The sequence below is a fragment of the Callospermophilus lateralis genome, chromosome 15 (genome assembly GCF_048772815.1).
Source record: "Callospermophilus lateralis isolate mCalLat2 chromosome 15, mCalLat2.hap1, whole genome shotgun sequence".
Taxonomy (NCBI): domain Eukaryota; kingdom Metazoa; phylum Chordata; class Mammalia; order Rodentia; family Sciuridae; genus Callospermophilus; species Callospermophilus lateralis.
Window position 1 is genome coordinate 42,795,613 of NC_135319.1, and position 20,582 is coordinate 42,816,194.

At 58.8% G+C, this 20,582-nt stretch overlaps 1 protein-coding gene across 6 annotated transcripts in view; it reads left to right on the top strand.

The window, feature by feature from the left end:
• Pald1 (phosphatase domain containing paladin 1) overlaps positions 1–19,765 on the top strand; it is a 71,658-nt gene extending 51,893 nt beyond the window's left edge. For all 6 annotated transcript variants that reach the window (XM_077105425.1, XM_077105424.1, XM_077105428.1 and 3 more), the window contains 8 exons: positions 511–627; positions 710–865; positions 1,167–1,349; positions 2,322–2,462; positions 2,650–2,721; positions 5,586–5,726; positions 16,337–16,492; positions 18,051–19,765. In XM_077105425.1, the coding sequence (XP_076961540.1) occupies positions 511–627; positions 710–865; positions 1,167–1,349; positions 2,322–2,462; positions 2,650–2,721; positions 5,586–5,726; positions 16,337–16,492; positions 18,051–18,203 (1,119 nt within the window). In that variant the 3' untranslated portion in view covers positions 18,204–19,765. The remainder of the gene's footprint in view (positions 1–510; positions 628–709; positions 866–1,166; positions 1,350–2,321; positions 2,463–2,649; positions 2,722–5,585; positions 5,727–16,336; positions 16,493–18,050) is intronic.
• The last annotated feature ends 817 nt before the right edge of the window (positions 19,766–20,582 follow it).

Consider the following 20,582-nt stretch of genomic DNA (forward strand, 5'->3'; position numbering starts at 1 on the left):
GCTTGGGGCAAGTGTGGCCCATGGGGTGGCAGGATCCTCTTGGGAGCAGGGGCCTCCTCAGGCCCAGGATCGGGCCACTCTTCCTTTTTTATTTATTTTATTTTTCTGTTGTCAGTGGACCTTTATTTAATTAACTTATTTATATGCGGTGCTGAGAGTTGAACCCAGGGCCTCCCACTCTCCAGGCGAGCGCCCTACCTCCGAGCCATGACCGCAGCCCCTCAGGCCACTGTTCTGGTCCCTTTTCTTAGTCTCAGACCTGCTTACTTTGGAGGGAGGCGGGGTGCTGGGCCGCGGTCCCTTGGTCCCAGCTCTCCTCTGAGCTCAGCCTCCTCCTCTGGGGAGCTGCTGCCCTGGCTCCTGTCCCCGCTGGGGCGCTGGGGCGCTCTGGGTGTGCAGAGGGGCTCTCAGCGGGGGAGGTGGAGCCCCCCTCTGGACCACAGGCGGGTTCTGACCCTCGGTGGCTGCGGTTGGCTGCGGTAGGTCCCAGACTCGGTGCCCTCCCCACAGGAGGCCGATGACCTGGTCTCTCCGGATGCTCTCAGCACCATCAGGGAGATGGACGTGGCCAACTTCCGGCGAGTGCCCCGCATGCCCATCTATGGCACAGCCCAACCCAGCGCCAAGGTGACGCTCCTGAGGTCTGGGCCCCACAAGGGGGGCGGGCAGGGTGTGGCTGGGCCCTTTCACTGATGGCCTCCGCCCCCAGGCCCTGGGCAGCATCCTGGCCTACCTGACTGATGCCAAGAGGAAGCTGCGGCAGGTGGTCTGGGTCAACCTGCGGCAGGAGGCCGTGCTACAGTGTGATGGCCACACCCACAGTCTGCCGTTGCCCGGGCCAGCGCTGCTCCCCGACCAGCTGGAGGTGAGCTTCCTGCTCCTGCTCTGATTCCCCTGCCTTGGAGCCTTCTGGGACGTGGCTTAGGAGGGTCTTCAGGAGCCCCCTGTTCCTGCTACAGATGGAGAAACCGAGGCCTTGGGCGCGTCTCAGGAGCAGCTGGTTTAGGACTCCTGCTCCAGGGCTCTGGCCGCCTTCCTGGCCCCAGGGCTCCTGGTGGGCAGGGAAGCCCCTGGCAGCTAGCCTGGTCCTGGTGGCAGCAGGCTGTGGCCCTTCAAGGTCGCTGCAGGCTGCCTCAGCAGCCTCTCCCTCTGTCTGTCTGTGCCAGGCCCTGGAGACCCAGCTGAAGGCCCACCTGAGTTCGACGTCCCCCGACACGAAGGGCCCACCGAGCCCCCGGTTCCAGACGTGCCTCACCATGCGGGAGGTCTTCAGCCAGCACCACGGAGCCTGCCCCGGCCTCACCTACCACCGCATCCCCCTGCCCGACTTCTGTGCCCCCCGAGAGGAGGTGAGGGGCCGGGCAGGCCAAGGCCGCTGGGGCACACCAGGTGACCCTACCTCCACGCCTGGGCTCAGGGTGGGGAGACCAGCCCAACTCAGCACTGGGCCTCACATTGTCTCCTGAGGCCTTGAGATTTAGCCCAAGAGGCTCATTCACACTGTTCTCTGGGGGGGGGGTGTGTGTGTGAGTGTGGACACATACATATTGATCACATGTTGCAGTGTGTGTACTCGTGTGTACTGCGTGTTACAGGATGTGCAGGTGTCTGATGGGGTGTGTGCATGGGGCATGGGGCCCCTGTGGAGGATACCTACGTGTGCCTTGCAGGTTCTGTGGAATCTGGGAGGCAGAGGTTGGGTTTAGGGGAGCCGCATGGGGTTTGTGCAGGAGAACATCGTGACGGGCTAGTGTGACTGAAGCAGTGTTGTGTGGCCGCTGTGGCCTCGTGACAGATGTGTGTTCCTAGGAGGTGTAGCCTGTGTGTAAGGTACGTGGGTGTGTTCATGGTATGTGCCTGACGTGTGTGGTGTAGGGGTCACAGTGCGCCTCTGGACATGCTTTGATGCTACCCGGGCTCCCTGCTGAGGGCTCCTGCCTGTGGTGTGTGGCCCCCTGGTGGCTGAGGGCAGCAGCAGTCTGAGCTCAGGACCTTGCCCCTGCATGGGGACCTGGCTCGTCCAGCTGGGTTGGCAGGGGTGCGGGACACGGGGTTGGCATGACCTGCTGGGTGGGGGTGGGCAACTGGAGCCCCCAGTGTGCTGTGTCTGCTCACACATCTGGTCCCTGGGGTGGGGACGGTATGACTGTACCAGGGTGCAGCGGTTCACACACACGCGGTCTCGGGTGCCAAGTGAGCCGCGTGTGCGCATGTGCAAAGTTGTGGGCCAGGCCGTTCCTGGGGTTGCCGTCTGAGGGGGTGCCATGCCGGGAGTCGGAGCAGCCAGGAGGCCCCACCCTCAGCTGTGCCTTCCCACCCAGGACTTCGACCGCCTGCTGGAGGCCTTGCGGGCTGCTCTTGCCAAGGACCCAGGCTCCGGCTTCGTGTTCAGCTGCCTCAGTGGCCAGGGCCGGACCACGACGGCCATGGTGGTGGCCGTGCTGGCCTTCTGGAGCATCCAAGTACGTGTGGCCTCTTGCATGAGGACGGGTCTGCCTGGCAGTGGCGGGCATTGGAGTCCCGGGGATGCTGCCCGTGGCAGGAAGCCACAGGGAGCAGACAGTGCCTTGGCCCTGGCAGACCCCCGCAGGGCCTTGGCGTGGGGGAGGGAGGCTGGGGTGCTCCAGGTCAGCTGCTGTGCTCCCTCAGGGCTGCCCGGAGGAGGGGGAGGAGGAGCTGGTGAGTGTGCCAGACGCCAAGTTCACCAAGGGCGAGTTTCAGGTGAGTGTGCCCCGCGGGGTCCTGGGGGTGTCTGGGGAGGGGAGAGGAGTCCTGCGGTGGGTCTGGGGGTGTTCCCTAGAGCTCTCCCCATTGCTGTCTCCTCTTCTTGGCCCTGGGGCCCTGTGGCGGGTCACTGGACATGTCCTCGTCTGGGTGAGGTTGAAGACCGCCATCAGGCGCCTGGGACCCAGCTGGGCCCCACTGCCCTGGTCCTTCCCCTGCTTCAGGTCGGGGTGCTGAATGGACAGCCCCGACACTTGGGGTTCCGTCATCAGGTATGGGCTGTCACCCTGCAGCGGTCATCTAGATACCCCGGGAGGTGGCGCCTGTCTGCCCTGCTCCCTGGCCAGCTTGCCCTGCGCCCCTGGCTGCGCCCACACCTGGGCCTCCGCAGGCCCTCACTGCCCTGCTCCCCTCCTCCCTGGGCCTCTCCTTTCACTCCTTCTGTCTGGTTTCTGATTCTTTTCTTATTGTGGTAAAATATACGTAGCAGAACGTTTCCGTCAGGCGCCATGGTACGTGTCTAACCCCAGGGGCTCTGGAGGTGAGGCAGAGGATGCAGGTTCAAAGCCAGCCTCAGCAACTTAGCAAGGCCCCAAGCAACTCAGCCAGCCCGTGTCTTAAAATAAAAAATAAAAAAATAAAATAGGGGGTGGGGATGTGACTCAGTATCCCTGGGTTCAACCCCTAGTAACAAAAAAAAAAAAAAAAAAAGAAAGAAAGAAAGAAAGAAAATTGACTGTTTTTAAGGGTACAGTTCGATGTCATTAAATATACATACATTGTTGTACAGCCATCACCACTGTCCATCTAACTCTTCCATGTTGCAAAACATGTTGCCGTATAAAACTGTGACTCCCCAGTCACCCCCTCTCCTAGCCCTCTGTTAACCACCCCAACCACTTCCTTCCACTGGGGATTGAACCCAGAGGCGCTAAACCACTGAGCTATTCCCTAGCCCTTTTTTGTATTTTATTTAGAGACAGGGTCTTGCTGAGTTGCTAAGGGCCTCACTAAGTTGCTGAGGCTGGCTTTGAACTCGTGATCCTCCTGCCTCAGCCTTCTCTTGGGGTTTTGATTTGCACTATCCTAATGATTGATGTTGGGCAGCTTTTGGGGGCTTGTTGGCCACTTGTGTGTCTTCTTGGGAGAGGTGTCTGTTCATTTCTTTGTGTTTGAATTGGTTGTCTTCTTGTTGAGTTTTCAGAGTTCTTTACATATTGATCCCGTATTAGATTTGTGTTTACTCTCTTGGTAGTGTCCCTTGATGTATAAGTTCTTAATTTTTTAAAAAAAATTTTTATTTTATATGGTGCTGAGGATCGAACCCAGTGCCTCCCACATGCTAGGCAAGCACCCTACCTCTGAGCCACAACCCCAGCCCCACAAGTTCTTAATTTTAATGAAGTCTAATTTGTCTGTTTTTGCTTTTGTTGGGCTGGCTTTTGGTTTTATATCCAAGAAATCAAAGCAAATCGAATGTCATGAAGCTCCTGTGTGTTTTATGCTAAGATTTATAGTTTTAGCCCTCACACTTAGGTTGATCCACCGAGGTGATTGGCGTATGTGGTATGAGGTAGGCCAGCTTTATTCTTTTGCATGTGGAAAACTAGACATTGAATCTCGCTGAGGGACTGGCCTTTCTGCCCTGGCGCTGTTGTTGGAAACCTCTTGACCCCATGGATGAATGCCCAGTTGTCATGCCAGTCCTGCAGACTGCCCAGCCCTGGGCCAGCTTCCTGAGACATTTGGGAGCAGGGGGGCCTGCCCTGGGATGGGCTGTGAATGTCCCTCCCTCGCTTGCTGGTGGTGCGCATCAAGCAGGTGCTGCAGACTGCCCCAGCTTTGTGGGGCCAAGACGTGAACGTGAGCACTGGAGTGGGCCTCGGGAGGGAGGGGTGGGCAGGGCGGGGCAGGGTGGGGCCTTTGTGTGCTGAGTGCATGGAGCCCCCAGGAGACCAAGGAGACCAAGACCCTGGGTGACATCTGACTTTCATATAAATGTGAGAGTGTCGTATTTGGTCTAGGGAGCAGGAGGGCAGGGCTGAGGCAGGGACACCAGCCAGGGACTGAAGAGGCAAAGGTGTTAGAGGTCTGGAGGAGCCGGCTGGAGGGGTGCGATGAGGGCAGATTTGGAAGGGGGTTTGTTGGGAGGAGAAGAGCCCTGTCCCGTGGAGTGACCTTCACAGCCTCAGTTTTCCTGGGAGTAAAGGGGTACTCTCTGGTACTTTCCTGTGGGGCAGGAAAAGGGCCCGAAGGGCCCCAACATTGCTGTTTCACACATCTCCTTGTCTTCCCGGCCCAGCGTGAGACAGTTGTCCCCTATATAGATTAGAGTTCTGGAGTGTGCGTGCATGCATGTCACGTACACGATGCGGAATTGTGAGCTGAGATCGCGCAGCGGCTCACCACTGCCCCTTCCCCATGGGAGGGCTTAGCATTTGCTGACCTAGTAAGAGAAAGTGTCTCCAGACTGTAAGCTGGAAAGCCACTGGCATAGCCAAAAAAGGATCACAGTACGTGGCCTTTAGAGTCTCGGTACCCATGTTAAGAACTGTGCAGAAATTGCAACGTGAACTGCGTGCATTGCGGCCCCGTGGTGGAGCACTTGACCGGCAGGTCCGAGGCCCTGGACACAGCCCCTAAGCAGAAACCAAAGGTCAAAATACAACACTTTGGGAGCCTGGCCTGAGAGGCACAGGACCCCACCTTGTCAGTACCTGCCTGAGAGGGCCAGCAGGGCTCTGCAGCCAGGGCCTGGCCTCAGGCTGGGGTGGCCGTTCAGAGGGGGCTGAGCCAGCTGCCTAGCCTGGGGACCCCCACCCCACTGTCTCTCGTGTGTTCCTCCCCGTCCTCGGGCCCAGGTGGTGATGGACGTGGTGCAGCTGCTGCCTGATGGGCACCACATGAAGAAGGAGGTGGATGCAGCGCTGGACACAGTCAGCGAGACCATGACACCCATGCACTATCACCTGCGGGAAATCATCATCTGTACCTACCGCCAGGTGAGCCTCACCTGCCCAGGTGTGCCTCACCTGCCCAGGTGTGCTTCCAGATGTGCCCAGCCCCCATGGTGACTGATGGGGTGTGAGGTGGCTGGTGGTATCGCAGGCTCGCCCTCTGCTCTTGGTCACGTTTCCATCTTCCAGAAGCAGAGGTGATCCCTGAAAGGGAAACCCCCAACCCCGAGCTGATCCTGTCCCTGGGGCATGTGCAGGGGTGATACAAAAAAGACCTGACCACTTCGCCCCGGGGCCCATCGAGAATGAGGCCAGGCAGAGCAGCTACCCGGGCCCGGCGTTGACTCTGTATTCTGTGGATGTGGGGACCCCGGTGTGCCTGGGTCAGAGGCGGGTAGATGGCAGAGTCTTCAGGGCTTGGGAGTGGTTGTCGGGCCCATCAGGTCAGCATTTACCCACCAGTGCCCCCAGGACACAGTCTGTGCTGCCCTGGAACTGGGCCTGGCCCCCATTGGCCTCTTTCTTTGATCTGCTCAGTTAAAAATGAATTTTTCATTAGAGCATTAGAGTTACACAGAGTAGTTGGGTCCATTTTGACAAAATCACACATGCATGGAATTTGATTTGACTCCATTTCAGTCCCTTCCCTCCCCACAAATTAATTTTGAACAACTCACTAAATTATAAAAATGAAGTTCCTATAACAGTTTGGATTTCATGTAAAAATATGGCGGTGGTGTCTTGGAGCGGGCGAGCACAGCCCCTGGCCTTTGGCCTTTGTCTGCTTCCAGCAGTGAAGGCCCCGCAGGGGGGGGGTCAGGCAGTGGGAGAGGGGAGCCCCACTCCAGGGCGGGCTTGCAAGGCGAGCAGGAGGCCCGCGGGTGGCGGCTGGCGTAGAGCTGTGGGGAGTCAGCGTCGCCGGAGCCCACGGAAAGCGTGGCGAGGCCCTGAGAGCCGGGCCTCCAGGGCCCCGGGGCCTGTGGGCATCCAATTTTTGCCTTTTTGCCTGGTCTTTGTGCGCCTGCGCGCACCTTCTCTGGTGGGCGGGATTATGATGGCCCCGGTATTCCGCACCTGGTTGGTGTCGCTCAACACGGCTCCCCAGCGTGGCCGCCCCCTGCCCGCCTACCCCTGGGCCTGCGAGGAAGGCCAGCCGAGCCTGCCTTCTGGGGGTCGGGAGGGGCCACGCACGAACGGTCTCTCCCTGCATGGTCTCTGTGTCATCCTAACATCCACGTAACCTGCAGCCCTGTGGGAATGTCCTATGTCCCCTGCGGTTCCTCTGTGGATGGCCTTTCCAGGTGTTTCCTGGGGTGGGGTGTCCATGTACATGCTGCTCCTTTACCATGGTGATCACTTCCTTCCTTCTTATATAAATTTATTTATTCATTTTTGTTTTAGTTGTAGTTGGACACAATACCTGTATTTCATTCATTTGTTTTTATGTGGATCGAACCCTGGGCCTCGCATGTGCTAGGCAAGGGCTCTACCTTTGAGCCCCAGCCCCAGCCCACGGGGATTATTTCTGAAGGCTGATCCTTAAAAGTAGCATTATTGACTACCTTGAAAGGTAGGAACTTATTTTATTTTTTAAAAGTTATTTTGGAAATTTTCAAACAGAAAACTTCAAAGTGGAAAGCCCCAGGGGCCCTGGTATGCCACCTCCTGGCTGTGGGAGGTCCCCATCACCTCCTCTTCAGCATGGGTCACTATGAAGCAAGTGCCTGACTGCATAGCATTTCCTCTGTAAATATTTCAGCACGTGCCCCTAAAGGGGTGATCTTGCTGGGTGTGATGGCACATGTCTGTAATCCTAGTGGCTCCAGAGGCTAAGGCAGGAGGACCCAGTGGGTCCAGCCTCAGTATGGGAGACCAGCCTCTGCATGTGTCTGAGTTAACTCCCCTGCTGGGCGATGTGGCGTCAGGCATCCATGCTGCTAGACTGCCCTGCTCTTCTAGGGTTCCAGTGACTGTCTTCCTACAGCCCCATGGTGAAGCTGTGCTCACCTGTTCCTTTGTAATATAACCCTTGCCCTGTTTAGGATAGACTCTTCCATGGAAGTGCCTTGTGTGTGTCCCCTTCTCTTACTGTGGCCTACCCAGGTGTCAGTCAACCTGCTGACAGTGGACATCATGAAGATAGACTCAGCCCCTGAAACCTGACCCCTTGCCTCATTTGAATGGCTTCTCCTCAATAAAAGGGGTCAGCACATGCTCTCCCTCTCTTTCTTCCTGCAAACCCTTAAGGTCAGAGGAGCCATCACAGCTACCCCAGAGAAAAAGGTATTGTGTCTCTTGTGTGGTTATTTTGTGCAGCCCAGTTAGCCCAGTTTACCTAGAGTGACCCCTGAGCCTTTTAGTCGCGAGAACAGAAACCCGGCACTCAGCAACTTAGCAAGGCCTTAAGCAACTTAGTGAGACCCTGTATCTAAATAAACTATAAAGAGGGGCTAGGGAATGGGAGTGTATCTCAGTGGTTAAGTGCCCCTGGGTTCAATGCCTGGTACCTAAAAAGAAAAAAAAAAAAAAAAGAGAGAGAGAGAGAAGGTGATCTTTTGAAAAAGGATAATCAGGACACCAGTATCTCCCCTAAAACAATTAGCAGTTTCTTATCATTAAATGTTGAGTCAGTGTTGAGATTTGCTCACTGGTCTCATTGAGTCTGTCCTGGGAGCAGGTCCACACGAGAGCCACCTATTACATAGGGTCGGTTGGCCCTTAAGGCCCCGTGGATTTGCCTACTTATTGGGGGCTGGGAGGGAACCCTGGGGCTTCTAAATGCGGGAAGGAATCTACCATTCAGCCCCTCCCCTGCCCAAGGCCCTTTTCATCTCAAAAGCTCTTCTCTTCCCTCTCCCCTGGATCACATTTGTTGGGAGCAGCTGGTCATCCCACCAGGCTTCCCAAGGTTGACCTTGCCAGTGGCATCCTGGGTTTAGCTCAGCCTCTGTCTCTTGTAGACTTCTGGAGTCATAGGCTTGTACCAGTTCCTGCTTCATCTTTGCCTGGAATAGTTGGAAGAGTTACAGGTGGCGCCAGGCCACCAGGGCCTGGAGGCCCTGCCCTTGCTCTTGTTGTGATGACTGGTGTCCTCGGTGTACGTCACTTGAATTTCTTCTTTCATTTGGAATTTGCAGGACCCGGTGTGGTGGTGCAGCCTATAATCCCAGTGGCTTGGGAGGCTGAGGCAGGAGGATCTCAGTTTGAGGTCAGCCTGGGCATCTTAACGGGACCAGAAAAGGGCTGGGATTGCAGTTCAGTGGTAAAGTCTCCTTAGGTTCAATTTCTAGTACTGCTTAAAAAAAAAAAAAAAAAATGGGGGGGTGGCCATTCGTAATTTGCAGAATGGTGATCTGCTCATTCCTCGTTTCTTTAACTAACTGTGGCAATTAACTGACAGTTCCTGAGAGACCACCCTTTCTGGGTCAGAAAGGCAGGTGGTTGCTTTTCCCCTGGATTTCCCCGTCTTCAGAGGACAGGTCAGTTTGGGAGGCACTTTCCTAAATAAAACAGGGAAAGACGTTGGATGGTGAGGGAAGCGGGAGCCAGGGGCGGCTGCAGACCAGTGCTGGAGGCCAGGGCCCGACGTCTCCCAGCAGCTCAGCACCAGCCCCAGGTGCTCGAAGCCAGGTTCTCACTCTGCACTGGTGTCCGACGACAGGCAGGCTCCCACTTAGCTCTGGTCTTGCATTTATGGGGGAGAGAGGTCTCTGTCCTTCAGCCGAGTGTGCCCAGGAACACAGCTGGGGGTGGCAGGGAGAAGGTGAGACCCAGACCCAGTTCCCGGATGCGGCCCTCTCTGCGCCACCCTGCCCCCCGGGAGGCCAGCTTCACCTCTTCCTACCTCCCCTAGCTTGTCCTGGGGGGGACACCACGGTCCTGGCTCTTCTCAGGCTGGAGAGCAGAGGCCGCAGGACAGGGCTGGCATGGAGGTGGTAGGCTGAACCCGCAGACGGTCCTCACTGGGATGGACCCGCCCTGGGATGACAGTCTCCGTCCCTCTTTTAGCCTGACTCAGGTTTGCGTGGCTTTGGGGGCAGCAGCCAACAGTGATGCCCTCTCCACTGTTCATGGCGATGACCAAGCCTGGTCACCCTAGCTGTGTGAGGGGCCAGAACGTTCAGGGAGTGTGCGTGTGTGTGTGTGTGTGTGTGTGTGTGTGTGTGGCGGCCCTGGGGATGGAACCCAGGGCCACTCTACCACTGAGCCCTTTTTATTATCATTATTATTTTTCATCTTGAGATAGGGCCTCTCTAAGGTGCCCAGGCTGGCCTCAACTTGTGGTCCTCCTGCCTCAGCCTCCCGAGTTGCCAGGCTTACAAGCACGTGCCATTGTGCTGTTCTCAGGGAATTTTAAGAACTGCCTCAAATGGAAAAAAGAGACAAAGAAAACCCTTTGGACTAAGCCATTTGGTGAGGTGGGGACGGACGGGCCCAGGCTGAGGGGATGCCAAGACGGCCACAGGCCCACAGGGTGACAGTCTGTGGATCAGTCATTCCTGTTGGGCCTGGAAAGGGGAGACATTTGTGACATAAACCAAGGTCACGGCCCTTGGAGGAAGCCCTGCTGGGATCAGTGATGCCCGCCTCACTCTCCCTGTGTGGGCCGGGGCGTGAATTCCTGGTGTTCTGTGTGTGAAGCAGCTTCTGAGTCCCCTGTTTCCTCCAGAGGAGTTTGAGGAAGAGCTGAGGTGAAGGCAGCCACGGAGGACGAGCCACGGAGGGGGCGTGGCACGTGGCACGTGGTCTCAGATGTAGGTTTGGGGGGTTTTGTTTTTGCAGGGTAGGGGTGGAAGGTCCCGGGCCCTTGTGCCTGCCCGGCGAGCCCCCTGCCTCCGAACCGCCCCTCAGCCCGAGAGGCAGTCTGTGAGGGCTGTCCTGTGGCTGGGAGCAGTTTTCTGAGGCCCACCTTCTGTTCCTGCTGGTGAGAAATGGGGTGGGTTCATTAGGCCAGTTCACTGGGGCAGAAATGGAGGGCTGAGCACATTTTGGGACTGGCTGGCAGCAGGACCGGAGCCCCTCTGCCAACACTTTGGCCTGTCCTTTCTCTGCACTGCCGTAGCCAGGGGCCATCCTGTGGTAGCATAAAGAGGAAGGGTTAGTGGGAAGCCCCCGGCTGCTCCGGGGTGTGCCACAGGGTTGGTGTGCGGTCTGCACATGGAGGAGCTGCTGGGCGTCAGTGAGTCAGCCCAGTGCCATAGGACTAAGGTCTGGAAGGAGATAAGCAAGCCGGACGGGGTGCACTCTGTAATCCCAGCAGCTCAGGAGGCTGAGGCAGGACGATTGCGAGGTCAAAGCCAGCCTCAGCAATGGCAAGGCACTAAGCAACTCAGTGAGACCCTGTCTCCAAATAAAATACAAAATAGGGCTGGGGATGTGGCTCAGTGGTCGAGTGCCCCAAGTTCAATCCCTGGCATCTCCCCCACCCCCCAAAAAAATAAGCAAGATGGGCTCTGCGTGGGGGTCTTTGTCAGCCTCTCTAAGACCTTGGAGTTATAAAGAAATAAAAGTCTATCAACAACAACAACAAAAGACCCTGGAGTGGCCAAAGTTGTTCCCTGGAGACACCTTTCCAAAAGGTAACGTCCTGGGCAACTAGAGGAGCCCTGGAGTGCTGTGAGGGTCCACCAAACGTGACAGAAGAAAGGCTGCTAACTGGGCTTGCCCACTCGGCCCAGGACTGAGCCAGCGGGTCAGGGCGGCCGCTGGAACAGAATCTGTGGGCGCGTGTGTGTGTGTGTGTGTGTGTGTGTGTGTGTGTGCGCGCGCGCGTGTGTGCTCCTGCACGCGTGTGCAGGGCGTGGGCTGCGAGCCCTCTGGCTTCCCTGCCTTCCCGTCTTGGGCTGAGCGGGAGCGTCCCCTCCTGCTGGGGATTGGAGGGGTCTAGACTGCACTCCAGCGTCCCCTGGGGCCCCGGGTCCAACCCCCACCCAGGAGGACCCTCCTCTGCGCCAGCCAGGGCTCCGGAGGTGTCTGCAGGGAGCGGGTGGAAGGTCGGTCAGGGCGTTGGAGACCTGGGCTGCCTGGTGCCTTCTTGGTCCCTGCTGTTGGTTGTCCAAGATGGGGCTCTTCTCCAGGGACGAGAAGTGCCCTGGGGGGGTTGGAAACCTGGGTTCCAGGCCCAGCTCTGCCGGTGACTCCCTGAGCAGCCTTGGCACGCTGCTTTGGCCTCTGGTCCTGTTTTCCCCTGTCACCTGGAGTCGTCAGCCCTGCTCTTTCACTGTGAAGAGCGGTGTGAGGACCAGCCCTGACGCTGTGTGAAGTGGGAGTAGGGCAGGGTGCCCGACCCCAGGCTCACCTGGGGGTCATTCACGGGGAGGGGGTGTCACGTGTTGGGTGGAGCCCTGTGCCTGGCCGGGGGTGCTCTGGGCGGGGTTTTCTGGGGACAGCAGGCAGAGAGGCCTGGCACCAGATCGATGATTTCACTGTCCGTAAGAAATAGAATATGGTGTCTTTGGAAAACTGTGCCCACGTGGGCTGAGGCCACGTGCTCCCCCCAGGCCCCGGTACAGAAGCTCCTGTGCTTCAGGCCCTGGTGCCAGGCGGTGCCAGAGGAAGCCCCCAGAGACAGGGCTGATGGAGTGGGGGGGCTTGCCCACCGAGGAGAGGCTGGCCTTGTCCTGGGGGAAGGGTGGGGACCTGCCCTGCAGCCCTGGCCATTTCTGAGGGCTGGGAGCAGAGGCCACCAGCTCATGTGTCCTGCCACTTAGGAGGTGAAGTGGGGGACGGGGGAGCTCCGGGATGGGGAAGGGAGAGTCTGGCTGTTGACACGGACCTGGGCCTGGCCTTGCTGGCTGGCCTTTATGCTTCCTCGAGCCTGAGCTTGGCCTGCCTCTGGCCAGGCGAGCGTGGGCAGGAGGCTGTGGCTCCTGCGTGGGCTCTGCTGCCGGCTCTCCAGGTGGCCATGGCAGGGCTGCACCCCCTGACCTCTGCCTGTTGTGGAAAGCAGAGGGGTGGTGTGGGCCGTGCTGAGCACCCTGCGAGGCTGGGATTCTCGGAGACAGGAGACCCAGCCCTAGTTGGCCATCGACTGAGCATTTGGCACATACCTTCCCAGTGTCAGGACTGCTAGGTGCTGGAAGGCCACACAGAAAGGAGACAGTCCCTCCCTTGGGGAGTCTGTGCCCCAAGGAGGGAGACTTGTGGGGTGGACAGTGATGTCGGGCGGGGGCTGAAGCAGTGAGGAGATGGGGAGGGGTGGGCAGACAGGGCTCAACCACAGTGGCATTTGGACAGACTAGAAGGAGGTGGGCGTGGAGCCGTGCCACCATCTGAGGGAAGAGCCTTCCAAAGGGCCTGAGGCAGGAGCAGCCTGGTGATTTTAAGGGGCAGAGCGAGGGAGCCGGAGGGCAGGGGAGGAAGTCAGAGGGTTCAGGGCCAGAAGGCAGACCTCGTGTGGGCTTTCAGCTTCCACCCCGAGCACAGGGGGAACCAGAGGAGATGCTCGCTCAACGTGTGGAGAATAGACGACGGAGCAGAGTCCGTACAGGACCAGGACAGCGAGAGGCAGGCCACCTTGGGAACTTCCCAAAGTGGAGCCGGTGGGCTTCCCTGACTGTGGATGTGGGGCCGGGGGAGATGGGAAGGAGGGGTCCCAACTCAACCCCTGCTGCTGAGAGGACATCGTTGCCACTAAGATGGGCAAACTGTGGGTGTGGCAGATCTGGAGAGTGCGTGGGGTCTCTTGGGGCCTGACCACTATCCACAGAGGTGCTTCCCAGGCGGCTGCGTGGAGCTGTAACTGGGGGCCCCAGCATCTGCCTAGGATCCCGATTCTGGATGCTACTGGGTGCTGTGGATAGGAGATGACCTGGGGAGGGGTGTCACCGACCACCTGAGCGCCTGCTGCAGGTTGGCCCTGGAGGGGACAGTGGTTATAGTCCAGCGCCTGTCCGCTGGGTTTGTGGTTGGGGAGGCAGAGCCTGCCTTGGTACGCGGTCCTCACCGTGGAATGAAAGTGAAAAGGTGCTGAGAGCGAGGGGCCGTGGAGGGTCAGAGTGGAGGACTCGGAACAGGCTTCAGGGGCCCTGCCCCAGGCCCGGAGGGACAAGCTGCACATGGCAGGGCCAGGCAGAGGAAGGACATTCCAGGGAGGAGGAACAGAGTGGGCAAAGGCCCAGAGGATGTAGGGCAAGAGGGGCTGGCTTGGCCCTGGTAAAGAGGCCAAAGGAAGAACTTGGGTGTTGTTCATGCCCAACAGCGTAGAACTCTGGGACTTTGGGCAGTTTCTTAACTTTGCTGAGCCCCAGCTGCAAAACAGGAAGGCCTACCTCCTGCATGGGATTGCTCTGAGAGAATGTCAGGGTCCGATCGTTCGATTTGGGTGTGACACGCTCAGCGTGTCAACCTGGGGCCTCCCAGCCCTGCCCAGTGGGCCTCTTCCTGGTGGCCCAGCAAAGAGCAGAGCATCAAGAGAGCCACCTTGGCAGTGCTGGGCTGCCTCAGGCCAGGCAGACCCGAGGGGTGAGGGGCTTCAAGTGCTCAGAGTCCTGGCTGCCCCTGGTGACCCTGTTCTATTTTAGGCTCCGTCTCAGCAGACGAGGAAGCTTGTCCCGCTGCAGTGCAGCTAATGACAGCCTGGAGAACTGGAAAACTCTTAAAACAGCCGCGCTATTTTGATCCCCAGGAGGTGGTCGCCACTACTGCCCAGGCAGCGTGAGCGTGGGTGGTTCTAAGGAGACCAAGGCTCTGATAGGAAGACGGTCACGGTACAAATCACAGCCCTGTGACTGCACAGGATGCGCCCACAGCACTCCCTCACTCCCAGGGTGTCCGGCACCTCTCTGCGCAGAGCTCTGGATTTAGGATAATTCTACCCTTGCCCTAGGACCCAGAAGGAGCCCCTGTCGCCTCCACCCGAATCCTCCTCAGGCCCAGTCCTGGCACAGGCAGCCTCTGTCTCCGTAGGAGCAGGCCACAGAGGGCACAGGCTATGTCCACCGCCAGCCGAGACCTAGAGTTTTTTGTGCCCACAGGACATTTCTTCTGGGCTTTTTTTTTTTTTTTTTTTTTTAAAGAGAGGGGGGGAGAGAGAGAGAAATTTTTTTTTTTTTAATATTTATTTTTTAGTTTTTGGCAGACACAACATCTTTGTTGGTATGTGGTGCTGAGGATCGAACCCGGGCCGCACGCATGCCAGGCGAGCATGCTACCCCTTGAGCCACATCCCAGCCCTCTTCTGGGCTTTTTAATCAAAAGTGGTTTGAAGTGGCTCTTGCCCAGTGGAGCTGTGGGTGGCTTCCTCCCCTTTCTAAGAAAGGGCTTCTAGGTGGGCCCCAGGCCTGGGTGGCGTCTGGGAAGGGTAGAGGCAGCCCGAGGCGGGGTGTGCTCACCCCTTCACTGTGCTGTGACGTGGCCGCGATGGAGGTGGGCGGTGGTCCTGTGGTGGCTGCGGTTTGCGTTTAGGGAAAACAACATTGTGTTTTTCCTTTTTTGGTCTATTGCCTGATTTCTATGCAAAATGGACTCTACAGGCTCAGTCCATCCTTAGAACAGCAGGCACGTGTCCCCGCTGCGGCCACTCTCCTTCAGGGAGCCTTGGGGTCGTTCCCAGTCCCCGAGTCACCTCTGGCCCACTTGAGGTTGAACCCAGGTGCACTCAGCAGCGGAGCCACACCCCCAGTCCTTTTTCATATTTGATTTAAAAACAGGGTCTCGCAGAGTTGCTTCGGGCCTCGCTGTTGCTGAGGCTGGCTCTGAACTCTCGATCCTCCTGCTTCAGCCTCCTGAGCTGCTGGGATGACAGGCTGCCACCTCTCCTGACTCAGCTCCAGCCCCCTGTGTGCTGGGTCCAGTCTTGGATTGGCTCCCTCGCTCCTGTCTAGGCCTTGCCCCCCCATCCCGCCTCCCCCAACACTCCTCCTCTGTCCACCCTGTGGGCACACATTCTGGGTCCTCTTCCTGCCTCCATGTGACCCACCTGGGTACCACCTCCCCTTCGATGCCCTTTGTCCCCTAGTTCAGGGGCTGTGGTTGCTCTGCCATCATCTCCCACCTCCTCTACCAGACCAGGAGCCTCTGGGGGAGGGCAGGGCCTGCTGCCTGTCCCTGCGTCCCCAGTGCCCTGTGGAGCGAAGGAGGGGTCCGGGTGGCTCTCTGTGGGCTACAGGTACTTGTCGCTCCTCCCCTTACTGAGAAACCCTCCCCCTGGAATCTCAGGGGCTGAGGCCTAAATGGCAGGACTGGGGCAGAGCCCAGTTTGTGGGTCTTGGAGTTACCCAGAGAATCAGAGCAGCGGCCCTGTCCCCCTCGCTCCTCCTGGCATACCCTGCCCTCCCCTGTGCCTCCATCCCCAGGGCCCCTGAGGCCTCCAGTGGAGTTGGGGAGCCAGCTTGGCCACGCCCTCTGCCTCACAGGACCCTGGGAGCTTTGGGCTGGTCCCCAGGCCCTGGGCAGGCCCACTCCAGCTCTGATTCTAGTGGAAGCACTTCCAGCTGTGGCCCAGCTGTTGGGAGACCCCACTCCTCTGCCCCCTGAGGCTTATGTGGAGGGACAACCGCTGTGCCACATCCTCTCCCGGTGGCAGGCCTGGTGCAGCCTGTGGGGGGTGAGAGGGCCGGGTGCAAGGCCAGCTGTCCGGGGCTCAGGGCATGGGGTGTGCGTGTTTGTGGCGGGCAGTGGGGCCCATGCTGATTCTGGCCTGCCCTCTCCTCCAGGCAAAGGCCGCCAAGGAGGAGCAGGAGGCGCGGAGGCTGCGGCTGCGCAGTGCGCAGTACCTGGAGCGTTATGTCTACCTGATCCTCTTCAACGCCTACCTCCACCTGGAGAAGGCCGGCTCCTGGCAGAGGCCCTTCAGCACGTGGATGCGGGAGGTGAGAGGCCGGTCCTCCTGTTCCTGTGTGCTGCTGGTGGGGACCTGGGTGGCAGGCTGCCCCGGGGAGAGGGCACTGTGTCACCTGTCCTACCCTGGGTCTTCTGCACTTGCGGGGTGAGTTAGGTCCCATGGGAGGCAGCAGTGGCCGCCTGCTGGGCTGGGAGCCTGCTCTGGGTGGCCCGTGGCTGGCTGGCTCAGGGCCTTGGGCACATCATCATTGCCCATCATCATTTCAGCCCTCGCTTGGTCCCCGCTGGGTGAAGGGCAGGGCTGTGGTGTCCCTGCCCCCACCTCCTTCCTGCTGTGACCTTGGACAAATTGGTCCCTTCTCCAAGCCTGCTGTCCCAACGCTAAAGTGGGAATAACCTTAGTGGTTGGCATCCCCTCAGAAGGTGGCGTTGGGTACGCTGAGTGCCACCCGCCAGACCCAAGCCCACCACGTGTGCTCAGGAGGAGACCGAGCACAGAGGAGTTTTGTTTAGGGTCATCGTTAGGACAGACACTTTGTTCACGCCTTGGCACCCCCAGGTCAGGAGATGGTCTCCTTCCCCCTCAGCAGAGCAGCCTGCAGTTACCCGAGCTCACCAGTGAGGCCTGGTGACTCTAATTTGGACTGCTGGCCACCCAGGCAGAGTGGGTAGGAAGGTGTGGGGGTTCAGGCAGGGGTGCCGGTAGGTTCAGAGCTGCGGGGGCGCAGAGGCAGGGAGACCCCTGCAGCCCCAGATGTCAGTCAGGGGGACTGCTGGGGACAGGCCTTTGGGGGTCCTTGGGACATGGTGGTGGGGAAGCACAGGAAGTGAGCCCTCCTGCCCTTGGGTGGGTGTTGGGTCAGCAAGAGCTGGGGGGACACCAGGGCCACCCTTGTGGACGTGCCTGGGCTCAGCTTCCTCTTGCAGCCCCCGAAGTGGGTGGAAGTTTTGGGGGTGGGGACAAGGAGGTTTCTGTCTTGGGCTTTGCTTGGGAGAAGGTATCGGGGCTCAGGAGCTGGGAGGAAGCTGGAGCCCCTCCCAGCTGAGCCTGGGTGCGGGGGAGGGATGCCTAGGAGGGAGAGCTGCTGGTCTGGGCAGGACCGAGGCCCCAGCCACAGGACCCCTCAGCTCCTCTCTCCTGGGAGGGTGCCTGGGGGTGAGCATTGCCCAGGGAGAGGAAAGAAGGCCCGTATTCCACTTACTCTAAGTCCCCAGGGTGTTGGGAAAGAGGAAGGGAAGGCTGATGGGTGTTTAGCCCGGACCTGGACCTGGTGTTCGGTAGCGGGGCCACATGCTGAGTGTCCAGGGAGCTGTGGGTACAGAGGCCTGGAGCCTGACATGCAGCCCCGGGGTTCCTCTGCCTTCTCCAGCCTCTCCCTGGGCCCAACTGGGGTGCCCAGAGCAGCCAGCCTGTGCCCTGAGGTCCACCTGGGCAGCTCTCTGTCCTCCTGTGCCCTCCCAATTAGAGGCCACTGAGCTGCTGGGCGGAAGCCAAGGCTCAGGGAAGTGAGCAGAGGGGTGCATAGACCCGCGGGGCCCAGTGAGGGGAGGAGGGCGTGACACACTGCCCTGCCCGCCTCTCCCCAGGTGGCATCGAAGGCTGGCGTCTATGAGATCCTGGACCGGCTGGGCTTCCCCGAGCTGGAGAGCCTGGAGGACCAGCCCTTCTCCAGGCTGCGACACCGGTGGCAGGAGCAAAACCTCAGTCCTGGGCTCTCTGCTGCTGGGGACTTCCTATAGGGGCTTCCCTGCCTCTCCTGCAGGGCTGGGGGGACCCTGAGTGTCTCTGGCTGGAACTGGCCCTGGGGGCTGCCTGGAGAGCCTGGGCGGGAGCCTTTCGGGAGAGAGCTTCCTGTGGGACATGCAGACGGCACAGCCGCTCCTTGTAACCCAGACGCATGTGGACGAGCCTCCAGGGAACTACAGGGTGGACACCTTGCAGGCTGGCTGGCACTCGGCTTCCAAGGAGCGCCCCCCTCTGGTGCCCACAGCTAACCGCCCCTTCCGTCCTCTCCAGTCCCTCTCAGTGGCTCTGAGCCCTGCGGGGCTGGTTCCTTCCTTTCTTCCTCTTTTCTCGGCTCTCTTCACCCTCCCCTTTGCCGCCTGAGCCCTGGCTGTGGGTCCCTGGCTGCCCGAGGTGAGGGGACAGTCCTCTGGGTGATTGATCAGTTTTCTTGTGTCTCCTGCCTGTCCCCAGCCTGGGGCACTGGGAGGACAACTGCATGGCGCTGGGCTGCCGGGGCCTTTCCTCTCCCTCCTTACCACTTCCCTGGGGCTGGCAGGCTGGCCGAGGTCCCCAACCAGCTTGAAATCCCTCTTAGAAGAGGAAGAAGTTTCCAGCACAGCGGGAGAGGCCTGCTCCGTTTGCCCAGCAGCCTGGGCTGCAGGTGCGGAAGAGCCAGAGTCTGGGGCTGCGGCCCCTCTGCTCCTCCTTCCTGTCCCACCCGTCCAAGATGGCCCCACCTGCTGCTGCAGGAGCCCCAAGGACTTCGGATCCATAGCAGGCTCCGGGGAGGCCCTTGTGAACCGTGGAATGTGGGACTGGGCCAAGGATGCAGGAGGGTCACCTGATTCCAGCCCGTCCTCGCAGAGATCCTTGAGCTGTCTCCCCAGCCGCAGGAAGGGCCAGACGCCGCTGAGGCAGGTCACCAGACCTACCTCGCCCAGTTGAAGGCGGCACGGAGAAGTGACAGAAAGGGCCGTGTGGGTTGAGATTGCCTCTCCTCTGTCTGGAGGCTGGTGTTTGCTGAAACCCAGGCCCTGGGCAGTGAGGAGCCTGTCCTCCCGCCTGGCCATGGGGCCAGGGAGGCCTCTCTGGGGAGCTCATGCCCATCTGCAGAAAATTAGGAGGTGCCCTTCTCGTTGGCTGCCATATCTGAAAGGGAGAGAGGAGGCCAAAGCTGTCCACTTGTGCCCAGTGTTGGGAAGTAGGGACCCTCTTAGCTGAATTATTTTTGCAAAACTACTGTATGTCTGCACACTACCTTTTCAGATTTGTTTTATAATTTTGCATGTACTCAGAAAATTTAATTTCTTTGCAGACAAGGTCTAGCTGAGGAGTCAGAGACTGGGGCTACACTGGGAGGGACCTCTGTGTTCTCATGGTTGACCCTGACTTTCAGCTGTGCTGGGACCACTGGCCGATCACTTCACCTCTCTGCCTCAGTTTCCCCATCTGTAAAATGGGAGAATAATACTTGCCTACCTACCTCACAGGGGTGTTGTGAGGAATCATTTGTGATTTTATTATTTTTTTTTTTTTGTACAGAGCTTTTTGGCATTAAAAACAGCTTAAATGTGAAGTGGGCCCAGCTGCTGGTTTATCTTTAGTGTGAAACAGATATTGTAGGAGACACAAGTCGGGGACCCTGCCTCTTCAGAGGGAGGCTGGCTGCACAGGGTTGAGCGCAGAGGCTGCCGTTAGCACTCCTGGTCTCAGAGAAGGTGGCTTTTAAGGTACCCTTGCCCTCCTTCCCATCCCCCTTCATTCATTCCCCTCTCACACAGTCCCCCAGGCTGTCACGCTTCCATAAAGGGACACGACAAGCGAATTCTCACTGAAGTGTGAAGACCTACCATATCTAGGGAAAATGTGTGCAACAAAATGGACTTTAAGGCCTTTAAAGGAAGGTGGGGGCTGGGGCTGGGGCTCACTGGTAGAGTGCTTGCCTCGTATGTGTGAGGCACTGGGTTGGATCAGGGATTAATTCACTGGGTTAAGACTCTCACCACCCAGACGTTCCTCCTCTGAACCTTTTTGCATTGTCCCCTCTAATTCCTGGTTTGTAGCCTCTTCCATTCTTAAAATCCTCCTCACACCTGTCATCGCGTCCCCGCTGCCTGTGGCTGTTCCCTGGGTTGGTGAGACGGGGAGGTTGCATCCTTGTTCTTTGGGCTCAAGTTCTTCGCAGGCATTTTGGGAAGATTCCGAAGAATGTGGGCCACCTCCAGCCCCTCGGAAGGGAAGCCTGGGGTGTGGGGCGTCCTGGGAGCCCTGGGTGAGGGCAGCTGTGAAGCCTGGACAGGGGACTGTAGTCACAGGAGATGACTCTGCCTGCTGCACTGAGAACAGGTCCTTGTCCCTGGTCCTTGGGTGCCCATCAGTGCCGCCCAGTTAGG